General features: G+C 42.1%; 1 protein-coding gene across 1 annotated transcript; it reads left to right on the top strand.

Annotated features, from left to right (window-relative positions):
• The first annotated feature begins 10,058 nt into the window (after positions 1–10,058).
• On the top strand, positions 10,059–26,719 carry CBX2 (chromobox 2). Its single transcript, XM_088475163.1, has 5 exons — positions 10,059–10,337; positions 10,418–10,461; positions 17,322–17,387; positions 19,267–19,336; positions 24,856–26,719. Exons 1-5 carry the CDS (start codon positions 10,266–10,268, stop codon positions 26,047–26,049), a joined length of 1,446 nt encoding a protein of 481 aa, XP_088331289.1. The 5' UTR covers positions 10,059–10,265; the 3' UTR covers positions 26,050–26,719.
• Positions 26,720–27,318: the final 599 nt, after the last annotated feature.

Raw genomic sequence — 27,318 nt, 5'->3', positions numbered from 1 at the left:
AAAGACGCTAAAAAGCGAAAAAGTCTGCTTTACCTCGTGACTAAGATGCAGCTGGGAAAAAAAGTATTATACAAAAGGAAGTTTTCAAAATATTTAAATGTTCTTCCTTACATATGTGTTGTCAAACTTGCTGGTTGGTTTTCAACCCCCATTTTGGTTATGCCCTTACTTCAGTGGAATAGTTAGAGAGCAAATGCAGAGTACACCAGGCAGATCTTTGCATTCTGAAGCTTGGTAAAATTGCAATTTTAGCAGCCCCGCTGTTGAGATTGATAGCAGTCCCTCGTACATATATCTGGGTGGCACTTAATATATATGGGTATATATCGCAAATATTGTTTATCAATATGTCCCTATAGTTGTCCCTTAAAAAAAAAAAATGTTTTAGGGCACTGAAAACAAAGCATAAAAATGTGAGCAATAACAATATAGGGGCAGGGGCGCAGAGGGAGGTTACTGATAACCCGGGCATGGGGCTTAGTTGGATCAAGGAGGCTGCTGCTGCTGATTGTAAAAAATAGCTTTGATCCTGCGCTCTGAAGTGCTTCTATGTACTGGGAAGCTGCTCAGGTACTGGAGATGTCCTGTCTCCTGGTTAGCTAATGGTAAAATGGGTTGACTTTTACCATTAGCTAACCTCAAATGTCACTATTGGGCTGGTGAAATTAGTGTGATAATCGTTTGTCTATAAACAACTGTGGGGATCCAATGATATGTTGATGCACCAATCTTAGTGTGCCCAACTGGGAGAGAGTGAAAGAATCTATGCTTCGGGTTATAAGGTAAATCCTTTACTTCAGATAGTAAAAACATCCTCTGTGACAAGTAAATACATGGTTGGCATAAGGCAAATGACATACAGAATGAAAAATAAACAGAAAAATATAAGGCATAATATCCTTGCTAATGAGCAGTAATCAGCTGAGATCTATACATACAAAAAACACAACTATGCATGGATACACAGTGGTTGCGCAATAGTATCACTGTATAGGCTAGTAGTGATAGGTAACCAAACAGATGAGATCATGTAATAACAATAATAGTCCAGGAGGCAAGTATGGCGAGCAGTCAAAATAATCCAATATATTGTAACGTATAAATCTATGATTTATCACAAATACAGATCCAGTTGTCCAAATGAAACAATATGCGTGTGTCCCAGGACCATTAATGATTCTACTAGGAGGGTATGAGATGTAATTGTGACCTGCTGTTTCCCGCTGGTCTCAAAACAGACAGTAAGGTATGTGCGCTGCCCGGGGTGGTCTTCCCAGGGCAAGGAGTACGGCAGAGCAGCTGCTAGCCACTATACCATATAAAAAGGGAGAGGTTTACTCATTCAGGTATACGCTTTGGGGCTTATTTATCAAGCGCTTACTCTGGGAACAGCTCCATGAAAATTTTAATTTTCATTGGCAAAAGGATAATTTTCAAGTGCAGGTTGTAATACAAAACCTATGTGTATCATTTGTTTGCTGTTTTGAAAAGGTAGATTAATGCTGAAATAAGAAACACACATTCGTTTTTTTTTTAGTTTACCTAATCGTAATTTCAATAAAATGTAGGGGTGTGCACCGGCCACTTTTCGTGTTTTGTGTTTTGGTTTTGGATCTGGATCTTTCTTCGTGTTTTGGATCTGGATTGGTTTTGCCAAAACCACCCTTCCGTGTTTTGGGTTCTGGGTTTTGTGTTTTGGATCTGTATTTTTTTGAAAAAAAGCATAAAAACAGCTAAAATCACAGAATTTGTAGGTTTTTCTGCTCCTATGCTATTATTAACCTCAATAACCTTAATTTCCACTCATTTCCAGTCTATTCTGAACACCTCACAATAGTGTTTTTATGTCCAAAAGGTTGCACCGAGGTAGCTGGATGACTATGCTAAGCGACACGAGTGGGCGGCACAAACACGTGACCCATCTAGGCGTGAAACTGCAGTGGCAGACAGGATGGCAGTTTGAAAAACTAGGCCCCAAACAGTACATAATGCAAAGAAAAAAAAGAGGTGCAAGATGGAATTGTCCTTGGGCCCTCCCACCCACCCTTATGTTGTATAAACAGGACATGCACACTTTAACAAACCAATCATTTCAGCGCCAGGGTCTGTCACACAACTGTGGCTGAAATGATTGGTTCGTTTGGGCCCCCACAAAACAAGCTGGCAATTAATCTGTCCCTGCACAAACTGGCTCTACGGAGGCAAGATGTCATCCTCATCCTCCTCATGCACCGATTCCTCACCCTCTTCAGTGTGTACATCCTCATCCTCACAGAGTATTAATTCGTCCCCGCTGGAACCACAGGTCCCTCTGTACGTTCTGGAGGCTGGTCTCCCTGGAAGAGTTGATAATTCATTTTATGAACATCATCTTCTCCACATTTTGTGGAAGCAACCTCCTACGCCTTTCGCTGACAAGGTTCCCGGCTGCACTAAACACTCTTTCGGAGTACACACTGGAGGGGGGGCAACTCAGGTAAAATAGAGCCAGTTTGTACAGGGACCTCCAAATTGCTTCTTTTTCCTGCCAGTACAGGTACGGACTGTCTGACATGCCTACTTGGATGCTGTCACCGATGTAATCCTTTAACAGACAGACGCACGCTTGTCGCTGCTGCTTTGAGGATGCAAGTGCGGCTACAGCCCACACAATTCACAAAGACAGAAAAAAAAAAGAATATTTTTATTGTTTGTGGAGCGTACTTTGAGGGTTACACCACCCTTTAACAGACAGACGCACGCTTGTCGCTGCTGCTTTGAGGATGCAAGTGCGGCTACAGCCCACACAATTCACAAAGACAGAAAAAAGAAGAAGAATATTTTTATTGTTTGTGTAGCACACTTTGAGGGTGTCACCACCCTTTAACAGACAGACGCACGCTTGTCGCTGCTGCTTTAAGGATGCAGGTGCGGCTACAGCCCACACATTTCACAAAGACCGAAAAAAAAAGAACAATATTTTAATTGTTTGTGTAGCACACTTTGAGGGTGTCACCACCCTTTAACAGACAGACGCACGCTTGTCGCTGCTGCTTTGAGGATGCAAGTGCGGCTACAGCCCACACAATTCACAAAGACAGAAAAAAAAAGAACAATATTTTTATTGTTTGTGTAGCACACTTTGAGGGTGTCACCACCCTTTAACAGACAGACGCACGCTTGTCGCTGCTGCTTTGAGGATGCAAGTGCGGCTACATCGCACACAAATCACAAACACATTAAAAAAAGTTTTTTATTTTTTGGAGCACTTTGAGAGTTACACCACCCTTTAACAGACAGACGCACGCTTGTCGCTGCTGCTTTGAGGATGCAAGTGCGGCTACAGCCCACACAATTCACAAAGACAGAAAAAAAAAGAACAATATTTTTATTGTTTGTGTAGCACACTTTGAGGGTGTCACCACCCTTTAACAGACAGACGCACGCTTGTCGCTGCTGCTTTAAGGGTGCAGGTGCGGCTACAGCCCACACATTTCACAAAGACCGAAAAAAAAAGAACAATATTTTTATTGTTTGTGTAGCACACTTTGAGGGTGTCACCACCCTTTAACAGACAGACGCACGCTTGTCGCTGCTGCTTTGAGGATGCAGGTGGAATCTAGACGGGATTTGGAACCGGGGACACACTACCTCCATCAATTGTCTAAATCCCACTGCACTAATGGCAGATACCAGACGCACGTCTAACACCAACATAGCAGTCAAGGCCTCAGTTATACGTTTTGCTTCAGGATGACTGCTGTCGTACTTCATCCTCATCGCTAGGGACTGTTGGAGGGTCAATTGTTTAGTAAAAGTAGTGATGTTCCTACTTCCTCTCTGGGATGATGAACAACTCCCAGCAGCAGCAATAGCACTAGGAGGAAGTGGTTCTTGATGTTTCCCTATTTTATTTTTATCGGAGAAAGTTTGGTCCTCCATTTATGTTATATTGATATATACGTGCGGCTAAAGCGCACACAAACACAGAAAATATTTTTTTATTTTTGCTGGAGAGTAGTGCACTTTGTGGGTTACACCACCCTTTAAGAAATGAGCCAGCCGGCTCTTTACTTATGGGATATAGGCGCACGCTTGGCGCTGCTCCTTTGTTGATGCACGTGCAGCCACAGTGCACACAAGTCACAAACACAGAAAATATATATTTTTTTGGTTTGGAGTGTACTTTGGGGGTTACAGCACCCTTTAACGGTCAAGCCAGCTGGCCCTTTACTTATGACACAGGCGCACGCTTGGCACTACTTTGTTGATGCACGTGCGGCTACTGCGCACACAATTCACAAACACAGAAAATAATTTTTTTTTTGGTTTGGACTGGAGTGTACTTTCGGGGGTTACAGCACCCTTAACGGTCAAGCCAGCCGGCCCTTTACTTATTACACAGGCGCACGCTTGGCACTACTTTGTTGATGCACGTGCGGCTACTGCGCACACAATTCACAAACACAGAAAATAATTTTTTTTTTGGTTTGGACTGGAGTGTACTTTGGGGGTTACAGCACCCTTTAACGGTCAAGCCAGCCAGCCCTTTACTCATGACACAGGCGCACGCTTGGCACTACTTTGTTGATGCACGTGCGGCTACTGCGCACACAATTCACAAACACAGAAAATTATTTTTTTTTTGGTTTGGACTGGAGTGTACTTTCGGGGGTTACAGCACCCTTAACGGTCAAGCCAGCCGGCCCTTTACTTATGACACAGGCGCACGCTTGGCACTACTTTGTTGATGCACGTGCGGCTACTGCGCACACAATTCACAAACACAGAAAATAATTTTTTTTTTGGTTTGGACTGGAGTGTACTTTCGGGGGTTACAGCACCCTTAACGGTCAAGCCAGCCGGCCCTTTACTTATGACACAGGCGCACGCTTGGCACTACTTTGATGATGCACGTGCGGCTACTGCGCACACAATTCACACAGAAAATAATTTTTTTTTTGGTTTGGACTGGAGTGTACTTTCGGGGGTTACAGCACCCTTAACGGTCAAGCCAGCCGGCCCTTTACTTATGACACAGGCGCACGCTTGGCACTACTTTGTTGATGCACGTGCGGCTACTGCGTACACAATTCACAAACACAGAAAATACTATTTTTTTTGGTTTGGACTGGAGTGTACTTTCGGGGGTTACAGCACCCTTTAACGGTCAAGCCAGCCGGCCCTTTACTTATGACACAGGCGCACGCTTGGCACTACTTTGTTGATGCACGTGCGGCTACTGCGCACACAATTCACAAACACAGAAAATAATTTTTTTTTTGGTTTGGACTGGAGTGTACTTTGGGAGTTACAGCACCCTTTAACGGTCAAGCCAGCCGACCCTTTACTTATGACACAGGCGCACGCTTGGCACTACTTTGTTGATGCACGGGCGGCTACTGCGCACACAATTCACAAACACAGAAAATTATTTTTTTTTTGGTTTGGACTGGAGTGTACTTTCGGGGGTTACAGCACCCTTAACGGTCAAGCCAGCCGGCCCTTTACTTATGACACAGGCGCACGCTTGGCACTACTTTGTTGATGCACGTGCGGCTACTGCGCACACAATTCACAAACACAGAAAATAATTTTTTTTTTGGTTTGGACTGGAGTGTACTTTCGGGGGTTACAGCACCCTTAGCGGTCAAGCCAGCCGGCCCTTTACTTATGACACAGGCGCACGCTTGGCACTACTTTGTTGATGCACGTGCGGCTACTGCGCACACAATTCACAAACACAGAAAATATATTATTTTTTTAGCACTTGGGGGGAGCACCCCTGATGGACAGAGCACCCCCTGGACAACACTACAGCACCCCTTTAGGACTGGGACACTGCACAGGACTTTGGAGTGGACACAGCCCCTATGGAGAACTGACTGCACAACACAGTCCAGCCAGCCCCTATGGACTTTGAAGTAGTGGACACAGCCCCTATTAACAACAGCAGCACAGCACAACACAGCCAGCCGCTATGGACTTTGAAGTAGTGGACAACAGCAGCACTACACTACACTACACAGCCCTAACTCCCACCCTCCCTCTTCACTGTCCACAGCCGAGTGAGAAAATGGCGCCGACGCGGGTACCTTATATAGGATCCAAAACCCGCGAGACTCGGAAGGCGGGATGATGACGTTTTGCCTCGATTTCAGATCCGAGTCAGGCGGGAAAAGTCGAGCCTGACTCGGATTGGACTCGGATCGGGGGGGCTCGGATTTCAGAAATCCGAACCCGCTCACCCCTAATAAAATGTAACCTATTTTAGGTAGATTTTAATTGCTATTTATGTAGGAAAAAGCAGACTAATGCTATTTCATATAATTATGAAAGAAACAAAACAAGGTATAATTTGTGTGGGTACTGCATAAAAATTTACTGATTTTGATGTTGGAATGTGACCAGTCCAACAGTGCCAAAGTAGGCTCAGCACAGGGGTGAGAAAAGCTTCTGCTGCTGGGGGTTAATGTGCACATTAACACATTGCACTGGGATGGACAACTACCCCCAGCCCCAATGCCACATCCCCTGCTCGGCACTCTCTCCTGAGCCAAAGCCGTATCACCTGCCCGGCACCTCCCCCTACCCCAATGCCGCGTCCCCTGCCCGGCACCTCCCCCCGTCCCAATGCGCCGTGTCCCATTACCTGGAACCTTCACTACCTTGTCCTTATTGTCGGCAGACACGGAGACTCCAATGTGAAGAACGTGACATCGGCGCAGCTCAGCGTCGCATCTGGCATCCGTGGCAACAAGAACACATTGATGGTGACCGGGAATACGGTGCAATGGGGGTGGGGGGAAGTGCCAGGCGGTAGGCTGTTTTCTGCCGGGCGATGCGCCTGCAGAAAACAGCCTGGGAAGAACACTGTTCTCCTTACTTTACTTTCATCTGCTTCTTACCCCCCACTAGGGCATCTAACACTTGGTTGCTTACGCTCTGTTGCATATCTAGGTGCTATGATCACTAACGTAGCATTGTATATTATCCATGTCCTTGTCCTATATTGTACTGTACTGTCAAGGTGCGTACACACTTGCCGATATTTTGGACGACTGAATTATAACGATATCGTATAAAGTTTTCATTCACTATATCGTCCACTTTGTACGCAAAAACGATGAACGATAATGACCAACGCGCTCCCGCAGGTCATTGGTCTTTGTAGTTCATTGCCAGCAAAATGAGTAATGCAGGAGAAGATATGAAAAGATTAGTTACAATGCAAGCTATATGGATGCCTACAGTATTTACCCCATTACAGGCCAGTATATCTTGGGATAATGAATATTTACAGGTGTTCAATAGCACATTGTTTAACACACTTTACCTGTCAACAAATGTTTCTGAACTGTTTAATTGGACTGAATGTTCTTTCAGAACCATGCATCAAAATATGCAAAAGGGTAAAGCACAAACACAGTTAATGACAGGTAACGAACAAGTATACAGAAGGATGTTTAATATATCTTCTTTGTTATGGATACAAGTTCAGGGAAAGAAGATGTACAGTTTGAATTTCAGGTGACTGAGATACCTCCCCATAACCTTACAGTTAATCTCCAAAGTATCATTAATGCCATTAATAATACAGAAAAACGTGCTCACCACTTACAGAAAGTAACTATTCTGCCCATCATGCACAAATGCAGACAATTGTAGAAGCAGAGAAATTAGTGGAAGTAGCCACACAATTAAAAGATTATTTACAGTACCATTGGTGGGATGTGTTCACAGGTAACTCACCTTCAGTCAAAAGGATGTTTAGTGGTCTCATTCACCCAGTAATCGTTATAATCATTGTATTAATTTTGCTCATTTTGTGGAATTGCTATCTATCGTATAATTTTAGGAAAATGGTAAATAAAGCATCTGCACCGGTAGGGACTCTCTTTGTCACACATAAGAAGAGTGCCTCCGAGTGGGAAAAGTGTTCAGCATGTGAAAGAATTACATTGATCACACCTGAGAAGAAATGTGTTTTCTGTAGTACTGATGTTGGAAGAAACCCCTCTTTCTAGGTAAAGATGCGCCGGGATTCTTGGTATTCTAGTGATGAATGATGCTTGCATCTACTTGCATAGGGTGCCTATGGAAGTAATATAGTAATATAGTTACTATGAAAGCCATGACTCCAGTAAGTAGTATGTTTTAATAAAAAGAGGGGATTGTGAGAGTCTATAATAATTTATAGTGTTTATTTAAAACATACTGTATGATTTATCAGAAAAAGCCATTTTCCTTTACACAAATATCATGAGATTGATCCATACTGAGCGAGCATGTTACAAGACAGCAGCTGAATGATCCCAGAATAGGATACCAAGTCTGGACACTGTGAAAAAAAGACAAACTGAAGATGCATTGACACATCCTATGTACTTGTTAAACCAATCATATGTATTCTTTTCTGTCAAACCATTTTTGGCAAATGTTTGTGACAGCAGTTTTCTGAACTTATAAAAGTCGGCTCAAAGAGGATGTACCTGTGAGAGCTAAGTGCAATTCATCACAGATTGTGTTGAGTTTCCTTATCTTCCCAGCCAGCTGTAAGGAAAATTGATAAAGCACAGTAGTAGTGTTTTGCATACCGTGATCATGGGGTAGGAAGCCTCGTCACCCCAACAACCCCTAAATATCATCTATGGACTTCTATTTATGAAACTTGACTAAAGGGCTAAACCTGTTGTTTTTTTTATCAATTGTATATTTATTGAGGATTTGGTGGTCCTCATTGCACGGACAGGCTGCTATAGTGACATTTGCGCCTTGGGTCTTGTAAATTGTTGCTTTTCTAATTATCAGCACTGGCTGTTTCTATCAACTGCCAAAACCCTGCGTGTTCATTGCTCGAGGGTGCACTTTTCCTCAAGTCTGTATTAAAATGCACACTTGGGATTTAAAGTGTGGAAATACATATATTCCTGAATTTTACTCTGAATCTATGGGTTATTGCACAGTACTTGAGGTTTTACTGCACAGGGAAAATGCCAAATAATTGAATAGCTCTGGGTATAAATCCGGGGCTTTTCCCACAAGGTAAACCCCATGCCTAATTGGATATGTCCCACTGTGTATTAGTTCTATGTAAATATGCTTCACCACTGGCCCCTTTCATCCATCTACACTAAACAGCTTTTCTAATACCAGAGGAACAACAGGTTTATTGAAGACAATTCTAAGAAAAAAGTGAATATTTATTTATTTGAGTGATTGTCATTCAGTGGGCTTTATATAAGAACGAGTAATAATAACTCCAGTTTAGCTCTTCCTAAAGGATTGTGATGTGAATGCCAAATATTATCTGTAAAGTATAATTATGTGTGTGTTATATAAATGTTAATAAATAAAATAAAGGGGTTCCAGCATTTGCTGAGTCCCATGAGGGTGAAAATGTAATGCACATGCGCAGATGGCCATCGCTCATACGCACTACTCAGTAGCCTATCGCTGGCACAGGAGAGGACACCACCGAGGAGGGGGACACTGCGGGACCTTGCTGGACAGGTACACTTTGATAAATACTGGCAGCATATTCTTTAGTATCACTGTGACATTTAACAACATATGGCATCAATAATGTTAGGTTACATTCTTAAATGGAAACCTTTATATTATATGTGCACACTGGTAGGAAGTTGCTATGCCAACTTTCTGTATCGCTTGCACAGGCGATCACCAGCACCTGTATTATTACATTTTATCTAGTTATCAATATTATTATACATTATTTATTAAGAGCCAAAATATTATGCAACGCTTTACATGGAGGTGAACTTGATATAAACACAATAATAATGAATACAGCACAAACAGGTGACTGTAATAATAACAAGTGAACTGAAGTAAAGTGGAAAAGTTTGGTCTACAAGGCTTTACACAGGGTGGGATGGGACATGGTGCTGGAGGAGGATCTCTCCCAATAGAATTGTGATCTTTCCCATGATGCACAGCCAGCTGCAATCACATCGCGGCTGCAGCACAAAGACCACGCCCGAATCCTGGAATGTGGGCTGGGTTATGCAAATATGGAGAGCAATGTTCCACCCCCGGCCGTCCCGGATGCACTTGTGCATTGCACCGTCTAATTGGACCCTGGGAGAGAAGAGGCGCCGTCTGATTGGCTGCTGGGAAAGACGCGACGCGCGTTCCTGCTCGCTCCCGCGCTGGCTTTGTGTGTGTGACTGTGTGTGTGTAGCCGGACTCGGAGTCGCGGGACACTGGTGCGTGCAGCGGGAGACAGACGCCTGCGGGAGACGTGCCCGCCGCCTGCGGGAGTCATGGAGGAACTGAGCGCAGTCGGGGAGCAGGTCTTCGCGGCGGAGTGTATACTGAGCAAGAGGCTTCGAAAGGTAATGTCGCCCCAGCCCGCCACAACCGCCCCCTCCCTCCCGTACCCAGCACTGACCTCCCCATCTCTCTCCCCCCGCAGGGCACCGCGGAGTACCTGGTGAAGTGGAGAGGGTGGTCCTCCAAGTGAGTACACGGGTCACCTGGCCGCGCATCTATTGTCTGAGTCACATGTTGCTGCTCAGCTGTCTCCCCGCCCCCCATATTACTACAGTACAGTAACCCCCCTGTATGTGATCACCGGGGTATCCACCTGTTACCAGCCGTCTAATTGCGTGTTCTGTCTGTCTGTGTGTGACTCCCAGTCCCGGGTGTCGGGGATCAGACACCTCCTACTGCCACACACCTATCTCCTCTATGGTATACTACCCTTCCATGTGCCCCTGGGTGTACTCAGCTGTCTCTTCAGTGCTGATGCACGTGTGTGTATGTGTGTGTGTATGTATATATATTTATGTTCTTTGAAGTTGCCCTTGGCAATGTTATTTGAATTTGTGGTGTTGTAGCTGTATTGAGGAGTACCAACATTTTATCTGCAAGTCGTATTCGTGCATCTCTAAAGCTGGCTACACGCTAGATGATGTGTCTACCCAGCGACGGCAGTTGCAACTGGACAATATATCCGGCATTCCGTACATACTGCACGATCTGGTGTACGACTGCCCGATATGTCATTCCCCCGCTGCATCTAGAAACATGTTGACCAGCAGATCTTCAGATTGGCCTGCACTGCAGGCAGATCTTACGATGCGACGAATGGGAGCACAAAATAGTGCGCAGACACTGGTCGATTTGTCGTTACGATTCTTCCCTAAGTGACAAGTCATCCTACATTGTCTAGTGTGTACCCAGCTTTAGTGGCCTGCGTGAGTGGTGTTACACAGATTGGCAGCAGCTGTACCTTCATCCGGGTTGCGGACTGTAGATAGACATTAATTAGATGAATACAAGATGTTTGACAGTCAATACGGTTGACAGGTGCAATTTTTTAGGGTCCGGCACCTACCCTGACAGTTAGGGTTAGGACCAAGGGGAGGGTTGGGGTGAAGATTAGGGCTAGAAAATGAACTAAATCATGTGTCAACCATTTTTGTGTTGACCATTTTTGTGTCAACCTTTTGATTGTGTTGATCTTAATACATGTCAACATTTAGTGTGTTGACCTTTTGTCCCTGTCGGTCTATTGTCTGTCTAAAGGCGCACATCTACTAGGCGATATTAATGAGCAATTGCACGATTATGACATCGTAATCGTGCACTATAATGTCGGTAACGACCAGCGATGTGCGCTCCCGCTAGTAGTTTCCGACATCAATCATCGCCCGAACATGGCGGTCAATCTGCCAATAATGACAGATTAGTCATGTTTGGGAATGAGGGAGGGTGCCTACACTGAACGACTAATCAGTCAGTGTAGGCACTGCAGGGGATGGGGAAAGATGGTACAATTACGATGTTGGCTTTCCTATTCTCTGATATATAATAAATAGAACAGTGAAGGTTTTATCAATCTGTTCTGTATTTTTTGAGTTAATACAGAACAAAAATATAGACAGACAAAAACTCTAAAAATGGCTAATTTAGTTAAGGTCACCTATCAACTATATGTCTAAGGCCAGGTACATATCAGAACGATGTGTATCCCAGCCGACCCGAGGCCTGATGGAACAATATTTATCGGTCAGCCGTACACACTGCACAATTCGGTGTACGCCTACATAATATAGCCTTCTATCGCCCATTTACCTGCATGCCGTCTTCATTCCATCTGACATGCAGCACAGCCGACGTGATGACGTCGCTGACAACGTACATGCATGCACGATTGTGTATATACATTAGACGATATGTCGTTCTTATCCATGACTGTACTATATATCGTCCAAAATATTGTCTAATGGAGCGTACACACGGTCAGATTTGTCAGACTTGTCAGATGAACGACTGAACAATTTGAACGATTTTACTAAAGTTTTGAACGTTTTGAACGATTGAACGATTTTTGACTGCATTAAAATGAATGGAATCGTCCAAGTCTGACTGCAAACCCATCAGATGTCAGATATCGTTATCTGACAAACGGGAACGCGCATCGTTGATCGTCCATCGTTCAGGCATGTCAGATATGAACGATTTTCCTTCAGATATGAACGACTGAACGATTTTTAAATCGTTATCGTTCATATCTGAAGGAAAAATCTGATCGTGTGTATGCACCATAAGTTGAATTGCTTAAAAAATTATCATTTACATATGGTTACAATTTTTTTTAATTTATATGTATTATGTCTGTATGTGTTCTATAATATAGTATTAAAGTGCTATGAATTATGCTGGTGCTTCATGGTACAATGTTATTCTGAAGCATAATAATGCACAGTAGCAGCTACTTACATCTCTATTACAAGTCCTGTTTGGAATTCAGGAGCTGTCTGATAACTTGTTAAGGCCTCGCTCTCCTGGGTTTTTCCATGACAATCCTGACTGTTTTTTTATTTTTCTACATTGAAAAATCTTTAGCTTTCAATGCTTATAGTGACATTTTGAAGACTTCTGAAACACTCAAGGGTTGGATTTCATTGCCTGAGAGAGGTTTCATGTGATATATTTCTGTTTATTCCAATTTTATGGCTGCCCTGTGTAATTTGTTTGAAAAGTTTTTAAGTATTTACCTTACGCTGTAATGCTTTTGAATCGTGGGAGGTGTCTGTTTTTTTTTTTTTAAGCACATCCTAATACTGCACTTAACTTAATTAACCATGTGTGTGCATGTATTCTGTGGTACTATAGAGAGAATTAGTCGTACGCATTATTCTATGTTCCAGTGGAACTTAAAATTTATATTTCCTACCACATGTACAGACACATACTCTAGGGTTAACTTTTTTTTTTTCTGGCTGCCAGTTAACATACCAATATGATTGTGGAAGGAAGGACCTGGGGTAACCCATGCTAACATGAGGAGACAATGCAAACTTCATACAGTTAGGGCTTAGGTGGGTATTGGTTGGTTGAAAGACTCTCTAAAGAAATAGACTGCTTGGTCACTTTACTGTTTCGGGAAGGTGCCTCTTGCTGGGTACACACTGGCAGATATATTGGCCGATCAATTGGTAAACATATACTGCCGGGCCCCTGATGATCCCCATATACTGTGGGGATCACTTCCATAGAACTCTCTTCATCTGATTAAATTGAGCCCTTGATGTGTGTAGTGGCATGCGGTACCCAGGGGTGGGAACTGTCCTATTAGTTTATTAGCTCTTATGAGCATGACTCTCACGCCATTTTTCTGGAACATTGCTGTTGAATTGCTGCTTTATAAATAAGCTTAGGGTTACATGTATCATTATTCGCAAAAGACACTTATAATTTTCAGACTTTTAACTCTTGTTATTACATCTCTGAATTAGATATATTTTTTTCCACCATACAGATGTGTCCTCCTACATCTAGCTTCAATTCTTCACGCAGCGCAACAGGCCTGCTCAGTGAGCCGCCTGGTCTCCTGCAACTCTTCTAGTTTTTTGCCAGAAATCTGTCTAAGCCACGATGTGACTAGGACACACCTGCTGATTAAGTTGATATGCCACACTTGTATGTCTCTGTGAACCTGAGTCTATGGGGGAATTCATTTCCCCATGATAACTTTTCATGCAGTTAAAAACGGGAGTTGAACACTTTTTTTTTTTTTTTTTTTTAACCGGACAGTTCAATTAATTTTTTTTTACCTCACAAAAAATTCCAGTTTTTCTGGTGAAAACGCATAGGATTCAGGATAAGTTCCTGGGTCCACGTGTTTTCGTGATCAAGGCTGCAAAAAACTGCAATTATCAGGTGTTTTTGTTTCATCGGCCTCTGGGCAGGTGAATAAAATCCCAGATGGTGATAGCTTCCTGTCAGCAGCCCAGCACACATTGCTGTGTGCTGGGCTGCAGTGGGATGAGGGAGACTGCTACAGTATCCTATCCCCTGCATCTGCCCCTGGCTGAGTGGCTCACAGATCCCATTCCCCCCCCCCCCCCCCCCCCCCCTACAGCTTGGCCATTTTATTGTATTTTTTCCTAAGGGGACATCCGAGTTTTTGAGGCTAAGTGAATTAGCCCGGCGACTCAATTAGTCTTCGGTAAAGTACCACGGCTAATTGAATTCCCTCTTATATATGTTTCACAACGGAACTTGGAATGAAAAAAGCTGCGGCCGCTATCTTGTAGCACTTCATATACAGATTCTGAGACTCCGAGTCACATATGTACAAGTGTTGCATCAAATTAATCAGCACAGTCTGCTGGTGTGTCCTAGTCGCATTACATTGCAACTTAGATGCATTTTTGGCAAAAAAAAGATGCTTGGCACTAGCGGAGTCTAACAGGACTTGGTGCGCCAAGAGGGGCTTTATAGTGACCCGTTTCAGCGCTCAAACAGGATGTTATGTATGTGTGTGTGTACATATAGTCAATTTCGTCTTGAGGAGCCTGTGCAAATTCCGAAAAAAAAACATTTTATTGTCTCCATAGTTCATAAACAGGCACTGAAAGTATATTTGTCCCCCAAAAATTATGTTTATATACATCTAGTTATTTTTGTCTTGAGCCTGCACGCGCCGAGTGTCAAGTGCCCTGATGTCACATTGAGATAATGCATACCTTCGTTCCTTTCTAGGTGACTAAGATATACAATATTGAAAACGCAATCCAAATTCATCCTATAGTTTTTGCGTGATGCCGGAATGAATACAGACATACAAAAATTATTTATTTTTTTTCCTCATCTCCATAGTTCATACACAGGGCCTGATTCAGGAACGCACGGATGCAGACGCACGCACCCATCCGCCACGAGAATATGCTAATTAATGCATACACACAGAATAACCAGACGCCTAGCACTACATAATACAGCCCACTTCCCTTAACGTGTGTCCTCTATACCTGGCAAGACAGCGGAAACATCGGTAACATTGAGAACTATCGGACCCATACGCACAATAGTGGTTGACCTGACCCTCCCGCAGACATAGCGAGACTTCATGTGTGCAACTAGACCTCAGGCTACATCCGTCGCCGCAAGGGCTTAATTATGCATGCCCCTGAAACGCCGACCAAACAAACAGGTACGCCTGCGTTTACCCGACCACCACCCACAAACGGCACTTCCTGTCAATCACTGTGCTCTGGGTCTGCGTAGCCTCTGCAAACGCAGTTCCCATCACAATAGCTAGTTCGCGCACTGCGATGCATGGCGCAGAGCAAAAACATCGGCCATGTGCGTGCTTTCTCTCCTGTGCGTTCCTTGCTGAATCAGGTCACAGTCCCAAGGAGTACATTTCTGCAAAAAATTTCTATGTACAGACATAACCATTACAACTTTAAGTATAGATGTTTTTTTTTTTTTCCATTTCTTTCCCCCCAATATGGATTGTGAAGGAACACCTAAATAAAAAAATAAGCCTATAAAAATGTCAAAAATACAAGTTTATTAAATTTAATCAATACGGATATATATTACCAATAATAGTCTTTTTTTTTGAAAATTAAGAATTACATGAACAATACTGGATAAGGTTACCAAAAACCCACTCATGTTCCAGATTATGCCTTCAGATCATGCCGATAATTACAGAACCCATGAGGCAAAATAAAGTTAGAAGTAAGATTTTGATACATATGAAAAGTAATGCAGTTAATTTTTGTGGTTCTGGAACTGTTCTGCGTTATCACTAATGCAGACAACACAACAAAATATATGATGAAACATATCATGCATCTATGAATAAAATAAAAATGCAAAAAAGCCTTTTAAATTGTATTTTATTGCATAAACAGCTTTGATAAATAACCCCCCTTAAAGAGAAGCAACAATGTCCAAGTATAGGAGTATTTCCTTTTAAACATGCTTCACCATCATCATTATTCATGGAGAAAACACGGCTCAGATGTTTAAGAAGAGAGAATTTAAACAGCCTATTTTCTTCCACAAGTTGCCTCACTCATCTTACTGTGTTTTATCATTTTTAATGGTGCATACACCGGGGACGATCGTTAACGATATCGTTGAACGATCTCCCGGATGTGCTGGATGATCGAAATCGATTGTCCAGCACACCGTCAATGACCCGTGCTTAATGATCGCGGGTCCTTATAGTAACCTGGTCTATATCAACCAGGTTGGCTTGCATGCACGGTCGATGGACGATATCTTTATCGTCCATACGTGCCCGAGCATCGCAGGCCATTGGTGGATTGGAGACACTGAAAATTGAACGATAGCGATATGATCGTTATCGTTCATATCGTGCATTTTAATCGTACCATTTGTACGCACCATTACTATGTACATCTTTCCATATATATTGGTGGCATAGGGGCTGATTCTCAATTGGGAACAAAGTGAAAACAATTTGTAACTTTGCACCTTTGCAAAACCATGTTGCACTACAGGTGAGTAGATTCAAAATGTGCAGCATGATTTAGATGTGAGAGGGGGATATCCAAACTGAAATCTAAAATGTGGTGTAAAAATAAAGCTGGCCATCATTTGTGTGCTACATGCAAAAGCAGCCAGTGTTTACCCTGTAAGCAAAAAAACCCCAAAAATGTATGTGCACCCCTTGCATTGCAACATGGTTTGTCCAGATGCAAAATTACTTGTTGTGTTTATTTGTTTGCTTTCCTCCCAACTCGGAATCAGCCCCATAGTCTGTAGCTTGCTGTCGTCATGCTACGGTCATGTATTCAATTCTTATCAGGGCCTGAACCTGGTCGGGTTTGTATTTTTTCATGTTGGCTTAGGTTTGCTTGCAAACTCTGAAAAATACTGGATAGGTTAACTGGCTTCCGACATAAAAAAAGGAAATGTGGATATAGGAATGCGAATTAGCTCAACCAAGATATCTGCCTCACTGTATGCAAAAATGTAAAGTACTTGGAGAAAGGCATGATAGAAATTATACATACATTTTCTAATTTGTTTTTCTTTTTATACAGACACAATAGCTGGGAGCCAGAGGAAAATATTCTGGATCCGCGACTTCTCCTGGCATTCCAGAAGAGGTAGGAGGCTCCGTTTGTTAGATGGAAATCTTTACAGTGAAAGAGTCTGTAAAATCTTCTAACACTTTAAGGTTGTATTGTGATATTCAAGGAAACCTTTAGGCTGTGTTACATGATTTGCATAAGTCAACTGAAGTGATTAGATTACATGCTTACATAATTGTATAACTATTTTGTAGTGTATTCAATACATCCACCTTTTTACTAATGTGTAGGACATTTTGTAGCTTAAGCAATTGGGTTTTTTCAGTTGAAAAAAAATAAACTTGTCTATGTACACAGTATATAGAGCACTGGTGCAAATGTATTCCTTATAATAAGCATGCAGCTTAAATGTACATTGAGCATTTTACTAGTAAGTGTCCACTATAAGCGTGGCATTAAAGCCATTGCTGTGTATGTATTCTTATGCAGTTTAACATCAGATTGTTAAACAATTTACTTTGACAGTGGATGGAATAATCCTTATTAAGCTAAAGGGCTAAGTTATAGATTTGAGAAGGTTACGGGGTTATTTTTTTAAACCTGATCTCCTGCCTTAAGTGATGGGGGGGGGAAAGAGAGGTATTTAATTGTTTTGGTTGCCAATACCTTTTTGCGCATGTCGTGCCAAAAAAGCAACAGGTTTGGACATGTAAAGCGGTTAGACCTGTGCATGGCAGTGTGGGCACTCAGAAACTGGACTGTTGGCAAATTTCTGATCGCATCCTCGGGAGGGTACAAACAGAAATCTGTGCGCTTAAGGCATTCTCGCCTGATCATAGCAACAATTGAATTTCTCCGTAGGGCGTCCATTACTAACAGACAAAGACAATTGACTTCCCACCTTAACCACTTAACTGGCGAATGTTTTTCAAAAAACACATTTAGAAATTGTCAGGGCTTTTTTTTTTTATTGAATTAGGTCAAGAACATCTATTTAAAAAGTATCCAACATGATTTTATAAAAAAAATAAAATAAAAAAAAAAATTATATATATAAAAAAAAAAAAAAAAAATGTTAGTCTTTTCTTCATCTGGGGGACACTTCATGACCATGGAGTTAGTGCGGGATAGAGGGACGTAAAGTACTAAGTTCAGATAAGTCTGAACATACCCTCCCCTAGGGACAGCTCTTGTACATCCCCATGGTCATGAAGTGTCCCCCAGATAAAGGAAAGCAAAAACAAGATTTTTGATACATACCAGTTAAATCTTTCTCTGACTTCATTTGGGTGACTCTTTGATCACTCCCTCATTTATAACGCTAAAAAGTTAGCTCATTATAGTGATGAAATGTCCCCCAGGTGAGGCCAGAGAGATTTAACTAATAAGTACCAAATATCTTGTTTTCTTGAAACTCATAACATTAACATCAATTTTATTATCATTCATCGATTTATTGATGGCCATCGATGATTGGAACATTGCGGCCACAGTGACTGAGTACACTGATGGGCGGAGGGGTGTTAAATTACATTTCCCCAGTGGCAGCTCCTCCCTGCAGCCGCTGGGTGGGTGGGTTGCTGACCGATCAGCAGTGGTTGGCAGCATGCAGACACTAGGGGAGGGTGCAGAGAGGCTGGGAGGTCCCTCTGCTATTGGCGCTGCTGGAAGGTTATCTTCCGGCAGCCACCCACTCTGCATTTGTGACTGGTCGCATTATTTGCTGGCGTGGTCGCAAGGGATGCGACCACACCAGGTAAGTGGTTAAAGCTTAAAGACTTTAATTTATAATGAATAAGCTACATTCTTATTTGTTCAATCCACAAAGTGGCCTCTACCACTCTGTGTATGCAACAGGTGCTGAATAATGAATGTTTGTATCTACAATAGGCTGGGAATATGATCTTTGACTTTATTATTTTTTTTCTTTTCAAATGTGTCATCCATGTAACAGGGAACAAGAGAAAGAGCTGCGGAACAGAAAAAGAGGGAAAAGGCCACGAGGAAGGCCACGTAAGAATGTGGTGAGTCCCTCTCTCTAACATGGTACTGTGTACAGGATTATAGAAGAAATTCCACACCTTGGGTTTGTAGACAGTGTAGCAAATGGCATCATGCACAGGAGTGTCTCTGCAGAATATAAGCTCTGGAATTGGTCCTGTTAAGGCTTTTTTGTTACTTTTCCTTAATGTAGTGTAGTGTAGTGTAGTATACATTTAGATCAGTTGACCGTTCTAATAGTCTAGTATTGTTATTTATTGGTGTAATATTGGTGACTATTCTGTGAAGAGAATCTGCAGTCTTATATTGTGCAATAAGGTGACCCAAAGCTAATCTTCATCAACATCAATATTCTGTTTTTACCCTTCTTTTACACCTCTCTCATTGTAAACATAGGTTGTTAATGAAAAAGATCTTGTTTGTTTTTTTTTGGTTGAAGTTCTTAACAGATCAACTTGCCAATTACTACAATTAATCTGGTGTATAAAATTGCAGTACATGGTCCTATTTGGGTGGTTCGTGAACCATTTCATCACTAAACAATCATGTCTGATGTTGCCACAAGGTATTTCCTGGTTTAAGTAGTTAAATGGTCAGTGATGTGTGTGGCCAGTTCTAAAGAAGGTGCCCTCAACCTCAAAATTGGCACTTGCTAGAGGCTAATTAAATCAACCCCTTAGTGTTAGTGTTTACCTGCTGTTTTAGGCATATCGAAGTCTCGTATTGCATTTTAACCATGTTCTTATTTTCAACTCTTAAGTCATGTTGACGAATTAAGAAAAGAGCAAATAAATGAAACTTTTATGTGCAGATAGTAAACAAAAACAGAAACGCCTAAGAAAATGAGGGTCAGAAGGCATAGTAAAAGCAAGGGTTTCCATAGGTATCTGGCTGTTACTCTAATGCTGGATTACCCTGGATTGTTCGAATTATGGCTGCAAGAAGAGCCCTCTACCTGAAGATGGGGTATTTATTAAGGAAATGTTCAACCTGTGCTGCAGGTACCAAGACAACTGAACTTTGTTTCACGGGTAATGCTGCCTACAATAGTGTCTCTGCCCCTCTCTTTTAGAATGTAAACTAAGTCAAGCTGGGTCCTCTTCAGTCATGTGCTTCTCCTTCCCTTACTCATATTATCATTGACTCCTAACTCCCCACAATGGCTCATAAAACTTGGTTGTTTACACCCTGCTGCCTGTTGAGTGTTCTGATTGCTAATGCAGCAATGTATATAAACCATGTCCTTGTCCCGCATTGTGTTGTGCTGTAAGTCACTGTTTTTTCTTGCTCGCTTACTTGTTCATGTACCTTTGTGGCACCATGTAAATAAAGAATAAGAACTGAGGGGAAAACAAGGGGCAAAATTTGGGTGGAACCACATACTTCATCTGTGTTTTCATTCATAGTGGGGTGCCCAATGGTAGATCAGTTATATAAAGTTTTAACCTATGATGGTGCTGCTGGTCTTATTAATGGTCCCACAAGAACTACACTCAGCAGGATATCAGTCAGGTTATATTGCATAAACAACTCAACACTCTTGGCAATGTACATTTTGACTACTAAGCAGTAGTGGGACATAATAGTCAGATGAATTATCCTCTGTTGAATAACTGCTGTTTTTCAAAGACTTATGAACACTTTGCATAAATCAAATCTTAACTTGAGATTCTGTCGGTGTTACTGCAGGATTTTATGGCTATAAAGCCCAGTGTTGCAGACAAGCATGGCTCACTGAAATACAAAGATGATCTGTGCACAAGCTACAGCAATTTATTACAGCAATCAGTCAGTTACTCTGCCTCATAGTCACCACATCTGCAGTACAGTTATGTTGTTATTATCAGAGGAAGCTCTGCTCATTGCATTTGTTGGGCACTAATCCCGTACAAATGAAGCATGCGGAAGCTTATTTGGTACAGAAGATGGGAAGATGCGATGAATGACACCGTGCTGCTACATACAGCATGTAACGATATATCGCACTGTCGTACACCGGATTGTGCAGTGTGTGTATAGCCGGCCCGATGCACCATTACATTCCGTCATTGCGCCGCTGGATGCATGCATCGTATAGTGTGTACCCAGCTATACAAAAAGATGATTATGAAAGTGACACTTGTGCTTAAACACTTGTTTGGGTTTTGCAATCTTCTTTGTTTGCACTTTTGAAATCATGGAATGTTTATTTCCAATGTTACAACGGATCCTGTATGTGACTTTTCTTTGTTTTGCACTAACTATATTCTGTGCTTCAAGAGCGCTCTGACAGTAACTGAGAACGTGTGAAGATCTGATATACAGATGTGTCCTCAGACACCTAGCCCCAATACACCATGCGGAATGAGATGCCGAGCGGTTTAGCTTGGTGACTTTTTAAAAAAAAAAATTGTCGTCTTCGCACCGCAGACGCAGCACAATCTGTGCCAGCTGGGCTGTGACATTAACCACACAGGAATTCATTTTAAACATGTACAAAGTCGCAGATGACGCACAATGGAACTTGGCGTGAAAAAAAAACTGGCCACTACATCATAATATTTTGTATAAAAGTTCAGACTCATTCGCACACTGATGTACAAGTGTCGCATATCAAATTTATCAGCACAGTCTCGGGATCAGCGCAGGAACTGGCAAGCCGAGAAGGGCTATTTGGTGTGATTGCGGCAATAGTGTATGAGGACACATCTGTATATTCAGGTGCCTGCCACGCTGCTCGATTGAACCCTGCAGTTATAATTCCAGTTCATACTGCAGTAGTATAAAACCACTTCACTGGCTGTGGTATGTAGGAGCAATTGGGCACATGCATGCGCTACTGGTCAGTGTGCGCAATACGGATTCGCTTGTGACTGAGAGGATCGTTCCCGGCTGTGGCTATAAGGCTGCACTTGAGCCAGAAGCGATCGGCCCAAGGACCCCAATGGATTTGGGCACCAATGTGCAAAGCTGCATTTGACAATAGTCCTGTCATTAAAAGGTCCTGAGTTATCTGTCTAATGAAATAACATAAAAGTTTTGAAGCACAAGGCTTCATTAATAATAATAATATGCAAATTGGTATTCAATTTATTAAGCTTAATTTTGTAGCACCCCCCTTTTTTTTTTTTTTTTTTTTTTTTTATCTCGGGTTATACTTTTAGTTAAACTTTTCTTTTTTTATGATTTTGAATGTGGTTATTTACTACTTTAGAGGCCTGCTCACACAGCTTTGTCCACACTGTCATTTTATTTGAATTGTGATCACTCTTGTTGGATGGTGAACACAAGTCTTTATTTTGCCTATTTCTCCCTTCCAGGGGAATTCTGCTGTAGATATTAATATGTGCTTAGATACAAGTTGGTGTTGTGCCCCGTGACGAAGGGCTGTCCCTGCTTGGTACCACTAGCCATGGCTCCATTTAGTTCCTGTGAAGTCTGTAACGTATAACTGTTTTTGTACCATGCACTTTAATGTGACTGGAGGTACCTCATTTTTTGGAAGTTGCCACCATTACTCATTTAAACATGCAAAATACAAATCACTTTGCATTTAAACAAAGGTGTCCTTTTTTGGTAGATGCTACTATGAATTATTTATGACCAAGCACCCTGTATTTATTATGGTGACGAGTGTGCGATACTTGTTGTCTTCTCTATGCTTAGATACAAGGAAATCTGAGCTGTAACAGGGATGTAGTGTAAGTCACCTGGATCTCTAAATGTCTCATATAGGGCTCAATTCAGTTAGACCTGCTCCGGTAGTCCGTGCGGCTATATACCGCACTTAAAACTGCTCCGCACATGCTGATTTTTGTGCGTAGCCCCATAGGGTTGTGTACAGAAATCTGCGAGATGATGTGCCATTTCCATGGCATTGCAACACCATAATGTGTGAAATCGTGTTTCCGGTTGTTGCTTCGCACTGAACATTGTATCACACGTGGCTGGTTGATATTTTGACTTGTGTCGCAATAAGAAACTATGGGGGAAATGTATCAAAGAGTGGAGAAGTTCCACATAGCAACCAATCCGCTTCTAGCTAGCATTCATCAAGTACATACTATTAAGTGATACGTAGAAGCAGATTGCTTTCTTTGGGCTACTTCTCCACTCTTTAGAAGGTCTGATCCGTTACCCCCTAAATGACTAAATCATATCTGGTGAAGCCGTCGGTCCCCAACATGTTATGTGAGTAAGTAGCAACGACAAGCTGTGTGCAATAAAAATAATTAGGTGAAGTAATTCTGAGTCTGGGGGTGATAGTTTTATCCTTGACTGTCTCTCAACCAGTACTTTCACTTATATACAGACAAATAGAAGAAAAAACATTATTTCTGCACCTCTATAGTGTATGTAATATTGTAATTGCTACCTTTTTATAGTAAACAGTTCACATTGCTATATTATTTTACAGATAATCACTTTTTCCCCAGAACACAGCGCAACTTATGTCTAGAACACATTGTAGCAAGATTTATTTTTTTCCTACCTTTTCCACTGCTGTGGGGGTTGTGCACAAAAAAAACAAATTTCCTCTTAAAAATGAATGCAAGTTTAGAATTAGATTGCAGATGAAATTCCCAGTGCAAGTTTGCTGTGATAACGGTTTGCAGGACCCAACTCACAACTAATTTGATTGACCCCTAAGGATTGTTGCACATGGCTGGCTGTTTCTATTCTTTACCTTCAACCAGGGCTACAAGAGATTTTATGTTACACTTGACAGCTGAGACCCTTCAGAAATGTTACATAACACAAATGTGAAACAAACCTCACCACTATTTACCAGTGGAAGTGAGTGGTAAAGTACATTTATATTCCAGGTCATTTATCCAGTGATTGGACAGGGCTGTTCACCTTCTGTGCACGGCCAGTGTTCAAACACCTTACCCCCCAAATGGTCATCTCATCCCCACCACCATAAGCAGAGGGTTCTTGCAAAACTTTTATTTACATTTTTCTATGTTTGTTGAATAGGAGCTATGTAACTTTAGATGTTTCAGTTCTCTGCATATACCCATATTTATTATTCCCATATATCTCATTTTGTGTCAGCCAGGACTAATTTCAGTTACTTTACTGTCTACATTTATCCTGCAATATTTATTCCTACAATCCTCCTTTAATAGGCAATGTCTGAATCATTTTATGCAAATCTTCTGTTGCTTGCAGATGTGTGGCGATATAAGTTTCCATGTAATATAAGTTGGTGGGGAATACACATTGATGTATTTTAAATAACTGCTACGTAGAATAGTGATAAGGGCGGTTGTTCTCTACCTGGGGTATTAGTACCTCCAGGGATACTCTGTCAGCCCCTAAACAATTTATATAATTTCATTCATTACAATTGTAATGCTTTGCAGATATTAGGGGTACAGATAATGCAAATGAGTTACTGTAAGGGGGTACCCAGGTGGATAATGATTAAAGAAACACAGGCTTAAGTATTTGAATTGTAATAAAGTGACATGACATACCCTAATGGGAACCTTATTTGATTAGGATTAAAGATTTATTGCGTTTGTAATATTTCATTTACTTTTGCTTGTATTCAAAGGAATCAGAAGTGCCTCCAAAAGCTAAGTCAAGCAGCTCATCGTCATCCTCTTCCTCCTCCTCATCATCCTCCTCTTCATCGTCCTCCTCCTCCTCTGATGACAGCGATGCAGAGACACAGCGCTGCTCCAGACCTCGGGATTCACATCCAGTTCCACAGAAGAAAGCTCAGGCTGTGGTGGTAAGGCCAGAGCTAAAGGAACAGTTGCGTAAGAAGAGGGGGAGGAAGCCATTGCCCCCTGAACAGAAGGTCCTTAGGAGGACAAAAGGAGCAAAGCCTGGGCCTAAAAGTGCAGCAGAAAAACTACAGTTAGCCCACAGCACACAAGGATTCTCTGCCCTCAAATCCCACTCCAAAGACCTGTCAGTTTCCAGCAATAACCGACAAGGCAACCTGTCTGCAGAGTTACTTTCCAACATAGCCAAAAACTCTCCATGTCATCCTAATGGGAGCTCTCCTCGTAGCCTGAGCTGGCAAAGCTCAATTGTGCATTATATGAACCGCATAACACAGAACAACTCTCAGCCAGGTAGGAGGCCAGTTGGTGCCGCTTTCACTTCAAAACGAAGCTGTCAGACTCCAGATGTCAAGATCATCTCCAAAGCACAGACTGAGATTACTCCAACTGCTCTGAAAACTGGCAACCCGAATGAGGCAGAGGAACAGACTGGTCCTCAGATCAGCCAGTCTGTGCCCAGTGGCGTAATGATCAACAGAGGGAACACCACCCAGACTTTATCTGTACTGAACAAGACTCAAGGTGCATCGGTTATGGGAACATTTGGGGGCAAATGCTCTGTGCACTCTCCTCAGAAAAATGACAATCTCCCCTCCCATGCAGTGACCACCAGTTGTAAGACAGATAAGATGGTTGGAAAGACTGGAAGTATAGTTCCAGTAAGGACTGGACTTCCAGGGCCCACAAAAGATGTCACTTCTGTGGAGAGGCAGCAGCAGGCAGAGGCTCAAAGAGAAGTGGCAGAGCTAAGCACTGGGGAAGACAGCAGTCTAGACTCTGATCATGATTCTTCACTTTCCAGCCAGGATATGTCTGTTCAGGCTGGTCAAGACTGGAAGCCAGCCCGCAGTCTGCTTGAGCATGTTTTTGTGACTGATGTCACTGCCAATCTCATCACAGTCACTGTTAAGGAATCTCCCACCAGTGTTGGCTTCTTTAACATGCGGCCATTCTGAGAGTAGAAAGGCTGTGCATGCATGGCCGGAATATTTAAGCTTGCTAAATCTATAAAGCTTCTCCTGTAAGTGGCCTGCTAGGCTATCCTTAACACATGACTGCTATTATATTAGTGTTTGATCGAAGCCACGCCTCTAATTTCAATTTAAGGGGAGTGTTAGCTCTTTAAGTCTTGGACATCCTCAGCTCAATATAACACGAAACGGTGACTATTCCTATTACCTGAAACCAGGTGATGGACAGTGGTGCAGCCTGCTCATTTTCACTGCAGCTGGAAGTGAATTACACAAAGCTGTTCAGTGCAGCCCTATAGAAGGTCTTTTGTAGAGCTCTGAGAGCCCACTTGTCGGATCGTGTCCTTCAAGTGATTGGTGGCCAATATTTTGCCCTGATGGTGGTTGAGGTGAATCATGTTTTATATTTGTAGGTATTGTCCAAAAATGGACAATGCCTTATTAGTAAACAAATATAAGAAGATATAAAGCTCATTGAACGAGTCTGGAAGTTTTGTCTTCATTTTTGAGATCGTTTATCTTGCCACAATTCTTTCCTTTAGGCATGCACACAATTATGTAAGATACAGGAACCCATTAGTCAAATGTAATGCTGGCCATCCACTAGACCGTTTTCTGTCAGATATCTGTCCAATCGGGCTGGTTGGAATGAAAACCTGGTAATGTATGGGAGCAAATGACAATCGTCCATTTGCTCACAAACACTGGAAAATAGCCAAAAAAGGTTGTTCAGACAAATGGGTTATAACACACACATTTAACCAATTTGAACAATTTTTTATTTTTTTTTGTCCTTTCTTCAGTGTTTAAAACCATATGATCGACTGTGATTTGCTACCATACATTACCAGGTTTTCATGCCAGCCAGCCAGATTGGACAGATATCTGACATAACTGTATAGTGGATGGCCAGTTTAAGAAGCATTTGCCTTTTAGAATACAAGAATACCCTTTAATATATACAGAAATGACCACAGGAATATATTTAGGTGCTCCAGTTACTTGATTCCTAGAGTTTGTCCAGCCCTGCCTTACTCCCTTAGCACTTTTTTGGCAAAGAGACAAACCAGATAAATAGACAAGCATAGGGGAATTTGGTATAGGTTGCTTTGGTTTACCATTCTGTACAGTAGACCACTATCTCAGACATAAATGATGCGGGCAGTTTTATATTTAAGCATCCTAAATTAAATAAGATTCACCAAAAATGTTGTGGTGTTACCTAATGTGGTAGTACTGTTTGCAGTGTCTTAA

The sequence above is a fragment of the Taudactylus pleione genome, unplaced genomic scaffold (genome assembly GCF_031769625.1).
Source record: "Taudactylus pleione unplaced genomic scaffold, aTauple2 ptg000016l, whole genome shotgun sequence".
NCBI lineage: Eukaryota > Metazoa > Chordata > Amphibia > Anura > Myobatrachidae > Taudactylus > Taudactylus pleione.
The sequence above is the reverse complement of the archived record's forward strand: the minus strand, read 5'-3'. Positions and strand labels throughout refer to the sequence as shown.